Source organism: Phymastichus coffea, unplaced genomic scaffold (assembly GCF_024137745.1).
Source record: "Phymastichus coffea isolate CEN01 unplaced genomic scaffold, Cenicafe_Pcof_1.1 PCOF00033, whole genome shotgun sequence".
Classification (NCBI taxonomy): Eukaryota; Metazoa; Arthropoda; class Insecta; order Hymenoptera; family Eulophidae; genus Phymastichus; species Phymastichus coffea.
In genome coordinates, this window is record NW_026706844.1 from 3,415,498 (window position 1) to 3,420,837 (window position 5,340).

The following is a 5,340-nucleotide window of genomic DNA, read 5'->3' on the forward strand; positions in this document are numbered from 1 at the left end:
GACACTAAAAATTGTTGAATTTAATGCAATAAATTATCGATCTTCAAATAAATTATTTCTACACGGCGTAACTAGATCTTTGCTCATCTAGTTTTCTATATATTTTTCTTTCTATCTGTCACATCTCTTATCAATTCTTGTTACGTATTAGATCATGACGATTATCGATAATACGGCCAGGCTTTCTTGGCATATAAAGCTGAAACCGAGTCCAATCGCACCAGACGTAGTACGAACGGGAAGTAATCAATACTAATCAAGCGAAGAGAGGATTAAAAATTTTTTTTTATAAGTACGTATTTGTTGAGAGGTTTGTAGTGATCGATTTCGTTGTGTTGTTGGAAGATTAATATCGTTTATTTTATCTTTAAGTATCTTCGCGTGTGGTCGTCTTTAATAGTAAATTCGTTTATTTAAAGTGTGTCTTTACAATAATAGAAGATAGAAAAATAGGATGTGCTAAAATTAATCGACTGGTGACATATTAAAATTTTTGTGATTTCTTTTTAGAAACTTCAACCTAGACATAGCAATGTCGAAGGTATTGATATTGTTTTGCCTCGTAACTTTTGGAGCAACATTCTCTTCAGCACATTGGTGGTACTCAGTAGAAAAATCATGTCGCCCACCTGGTTTCATTGTAAGTAATAGAAAAAGAATCTTTACTTATCGATGAATTTTACTTTCTTACTTAATAATCTATGTGAATGGTAAATGTAAAAAAATTAACATATCCTACGAGAAAATATGAACTTGATTGTTATAGTGTTCAAATGACAATGATTGCTGTGATCCATTTATCTGTAATCCATGGGCACTTCGTTGTACTAAACGACCAAATAATTTACCACCTGGACAAACTTGCATCCCTGCAGGTGCTCTCGTAAGTAATAATATTGAAGTTGAACTTATAGTATTCGATAAAATTCAAATGATTTCTATTTTGAATTTAATTTTTACAATACAGTGCAGCAAAGATAGCGATTGTTGCGAGTCGCTCATTTGTAACAAGTGGGCTAGACGTTGTACGAAACCACGAACCACCACCACCACAGAAACTGTACCAACAACCGAAGGAAGTAAAAGTAGCGAAGAATCTTCTGAAAGTTCAGGTTCTACTTCGGGAACTTCAACAGTACCATCACATGAGGAATGTCGTTGGCCTGGAATGAGAGTAAGAATAAATAATCTATGACATAAAATACAAAATTTATTGTAGCTATAAAAGTAATATTATTAATTTTGTAGTGTTCAGATGACAACCAGTGTTGTAAGCCTTTCATCTGTAACAAATGGGCAAAGCGTTGCACTAAAAGAAAATTCCCACCTGGACCAAATTGTATACCGCCTGGTGCACTTGTAAGCTTTAACATTTATGATAAATGAATCTAAATTCATTATAATCTGACTTATAATATACTTTTCTATAATTAATAGTGTACAAAAACGGAAGATTGTTGTGACGGATATATTTGTAATCCGTGGGCACAAAGATGCACCAGACCAAAAACCACAGTGGCGCCTCCTACTAGCACCACTACAGTGGCGCCTACTACTAGCACCACTACAGTGGCGCCTCCTACTAGCACTACTACAGTGGAGCCACCTACTACCACCACTACAAAAGTAACTACTCCAGGCGGAAGTGGTGAACAAACTACCCAAGGCGGAAGTGGAGAACAGACTACTGAAAGCTCAAGCGGCGAACAAACGACCCAAGGTGGAAGTGGAGAACAAACTACTCAAGGAGGAAGTGGTGAACAAACTACCCAAGGCGGAAGTGGTGAACAAACTACCCAAGGCGGAAGTGGTGAACAAACTACCCAAGGCGGAAGTGGTGAACAAACTACTCAAGGAGGAAGTGGCGAATTGACTACTGAGGACTCAAGCGGAGAACATACTACGCAAGGCGGTAGTGGCGAACAAACTACTCAAGGCGGAAGTGGAGAACAGACTACTGAGGCTTCAAGTGGAGAACAAACTACCCAAGGCGGAAGTGGCGAACAGACTACTGAAAGCTCAAGCGGCGAACAAACTACCCAAGGTGGAAGTGGAGAACAAACTACTCAAGGAGGAAGTGGTGAACAAACTACCCAAGGCGGAAGTGGTGAACAAACTACCCAAGGCGGAAGTGGTGAACAAACTACCCAAGGCGGAAGTGGTGAACAAACTACCCAAGGCGGAAGTGGCGAACAGACTACTGAAAGCTCAAGCGGCGAACAAACTACCCAAGGTGGAAGTGGAGAACATACTACCCAAGGTGGAAGTGGAGAACAAACTACCCAAGGCGGTAGTGGCGAAGAAACTACTCAAGGAGGAAGTGGCGAACTGACTACTGAGGACTCAAGCGGAGAACATTCTACGCAAGGCGGTAGTGGTGAACAAACTACTCAAGGCGGAAGTGGAGAACAGACTACTGAGGCTTCAAGTGGAGAACAAACTACCCAAGGCGGAAGTGGTGAACAAACTACCCAAGGCGGAAGTGGAGAACAATCTACCCAAGGCGGAAGTGGCGAACAGACTACTGAAAGCTCAAGCGGCGAACAAACTACCCAAGGTGGAAGTGGTGAACAAACTACCCAAGGCGGAAGTGGCGAACAGACTACTGAAAGCTCAAGCGGCGAACAAACTACCCAAGGCGGAAGTGAAGAACAAACTACTCAAGGAGGAAGTGGCGAACTGACTACTGAGGACTCAAGCGGAGAACAAACTACCCAAGGCGGAAGTGAAGAACAAACTACTCAAGGAGGAAGTGGCGAACTGACTACTGAGGACTCAAGCGGAGAACAAACTACCCAAGGTGGAAGTGGCGAACAGACAACTCAGGGCTCAAGCGGAGAACACACTACCCTAAGCGGAAGTAATGAACAGCCAACCGAAGATGTAAGTGGAGAATCAACGACCGAGGATAGTACTGAATGTACTGAAACTGCAGAAGAACAAACAGAATCTTCATCAGAGGTCACAGAAAAATCAGTTTAACTAGAACCAGTTGATGCAAATACAACAGACGGATTGTAGAATGATGTATCTCGTAAATGCATCTGCTAGTAATTATTGACTCTCTTCGTTACAGTTGTAACGTTTCATTCACTAACAAATTTAGTATAATATATTATAATATTATGCAAACAAATCAATTGGTATTTCGATATGAGAGCACTCAGTACGTTATTTAGTTTTGAGTGGGTGAAAGTTTAAAGTGTAATAAAATACTACTACATAATCCCTATATTGTGTGTGTGTGTGTGTGTAATTTCGCATCTTCAATGGAAAAATAGTATTATTCTAATTATAATACAATTTAGTAAAAATGTGAATAATTCTGTTATATATTTCATAGCTACAAAATATAATTCCTTATTTGATTAAAATTTTGTGTTTAATAATCATATAATTAAATGAGAATATTCTAGCTATACAATGAATAAAATTTCCATTGATAACAATGATGGATCGTTCTATTGATCATAACTTACACGTTGTAGAACAGAACAAAAAGAGATTACTTATTTTTCATTACTTGTTCATCATGCTCAGTATTTATACGAGAGCAATCAAAAGCATAATGCTAAATTATAAAAATGTACTTCTATATTATTTAAGAATTTGAAAAATATGATTGTATTTAAAAGAAAGCAAAATTTCATTTGCAATTATAGGAGTAATAGATCAAGACTTTTATATCGAATCCAACGATCTTATCCTAATATTAGTAGGCTCATCTGATTGTGAGACATTTTCCATTTTATATATTCTATCGGTTACGTAAACTTATTTTTTATTATTACTTCTTAGTACATTTGGATTGCTTAAGAGCATAATGGGATGAAAAACATTTGATAAAATAATATTTGATTTAATTTTTTACTTTTGAATTAGATTCATCATTCAGTTTACTAAAAATAATTGTCCTCTCCTTGAGCCTGATCGTGATTGTCATCTTTCTCATCTTTTATCATCTACTTTATTCACGTTGTGTCTATATTATATATATATATATATATATATATATATATATATATATATATATAATGACAGTAGTTACCCAATCTTTTGCATAATTTTGGAAAATCAAATGTAAAATCAAATACTTCTATAACATAATAGATTATCAATATTTACAGCATTCTTACAGATCCTTTTTAACAAAATTCAATTATCTTAAATAGAAATTAATGTGTATAAGTTAAAACCACCTTGAAACAGAACAGTACGAGACATTCCACTATCAAATAGCGTGTGTAAGCACGGTTAATATAGATAGGTGGTCATCTTATAAAAGCGGTCACTTTAGTCCTGCATTTGTAGGTCACCTGAACCTAGCAATGTAGGGGTGAACTAGAATAGACCCTCGTCATATTTGTCTTGGTTTACCACCGCAACCCTGAATGATCGAATCGGGAGCGTTTTTTCTTTTGGGTACATTCACTATTGTCTAATTTAATTGAAATTAATAGGAGGTTCAAGAATGGCATATCTCGTATGAATACGTGATGAGACAGAATACAGACCGATAAAATTTATTTCCGAAACGGAGAAAATCATGTACCAAGTGAAAGAAAAAATGAGAGCTCCTATCTGCATCCCACATCTTTAAAATTAAAGCCCGGATCTCGGAAATTGCGCGAGGGTGGGAGATATCCACGCCGGGAGAGGTTGGCGCGCGCGTGGTCCACGGGATGTTGCCCCTGCTGGCGTACCCGGCCGTTCCCCTATGCTCGTCGCTCTTCGGCCCAGCTCGTGCCTCTCCGCCGAACTTTGCGGGGTGAAGGATCTTCAAGCTCGGCACGCCGCGAAAGGGGTGGATGCTAGCTGCACTTGCAAAGCGAAATGGTATTTTTATATGTGTGTGTGGTGGTTGGGGGAGGGGGGGCTGTAGTATTCTTTTCGTCTTTTTCACGCGATTGTTTAAACCGAAGACGACTGCTGGAACGTTTGTCTAAAAGTCATCGATATTCGACGACTCGCAGCTGTCCATTTTCGCAGGCACCCTCTAACCAGCACGCCGCATAAACTTAGCTACGTTCAATTGCCCTCGAATCCCTATAGCAAATTCCAAACGCAAAGCCATGACCTAGTATGGTCCAAGCGCGCCCTCCTCTCGATGCGACTGCCTCTCCTCCGTGCGCTGGGTGTTTTTTGCTCGCGTCGGTGGTGCGCACTCGCGCTCGCGGGTGCCGGTGACCCCTCCGCTGCTGCCGCCGTCGCCGCCGCCGCCGGTGCCGCCGCCGCTACTGCTGCTGCCGCCGACCCCGTGCGTCAGCGGCACACGCACACACAAACGAGTCAGCAGCCGCCGCGAGGCCGTGAGAAAGCCGCTCGCCATCGTCGTCGTGC

The 5,340-nt window shown here is 40.2% G+C and overlaps 1 protein-coding gene across 1 annotated transcript; it reads left to right on the forward strand.

Annotated features, from left to right (window-relative positions):
- Window positions 1-242: 242 nt before the first annotated feature.
- LOC131663379 (uncharacterized) lies at window positions 243-3,450 on the forward strand. The gene is made up of 6 exons (XM_058933755.1): window positions 243-310; window positions 511-640; window positions 767-883; window positions 968-1,174; window positions 1,249-1,359; window positions 1,438-3,450. Exons 2-6 carry the CDS (start codon window positions 533-535, stop codon window positions 2,980-2,982), a joined length of 2,088 nt encoding a protein of 695 aa, XP_058789738.1. The 5' UTR covers window positions 243-310; window positions 511-532; the 3' UTR covers window positions 2,983-3,450.
- Window positions 3,451-5,340: the final 1,890 nt, after the last annotated feature.

What these genes read in the sequence shown, in the direction of transcription:
- LOC131663379 (XM_058933755.1), top strand. Translation starts at nt 533, where the DNA reads ATGTCGAAGGTATTGATATTGTTTTGCCTCGTAACTTTTGGAGCAACA. An exon ending in GTCGCCCACCTGGTTTCATT is followed by an intron (nt 641 to 766) that starts GTAAGTAATAGA and finishes TGATTGTTATAG; the next exon opens with TGTTCAAATGACAATGATTG. An exon ending in GTATACCGCCTGGTGCACTT is followed by an intron (nt 1,360 to 1,437) that starts GTAAGCTTTAAC and finishes TATAATTAATAG; the next exon opens with TGTACAAAAACGGAAGATTG.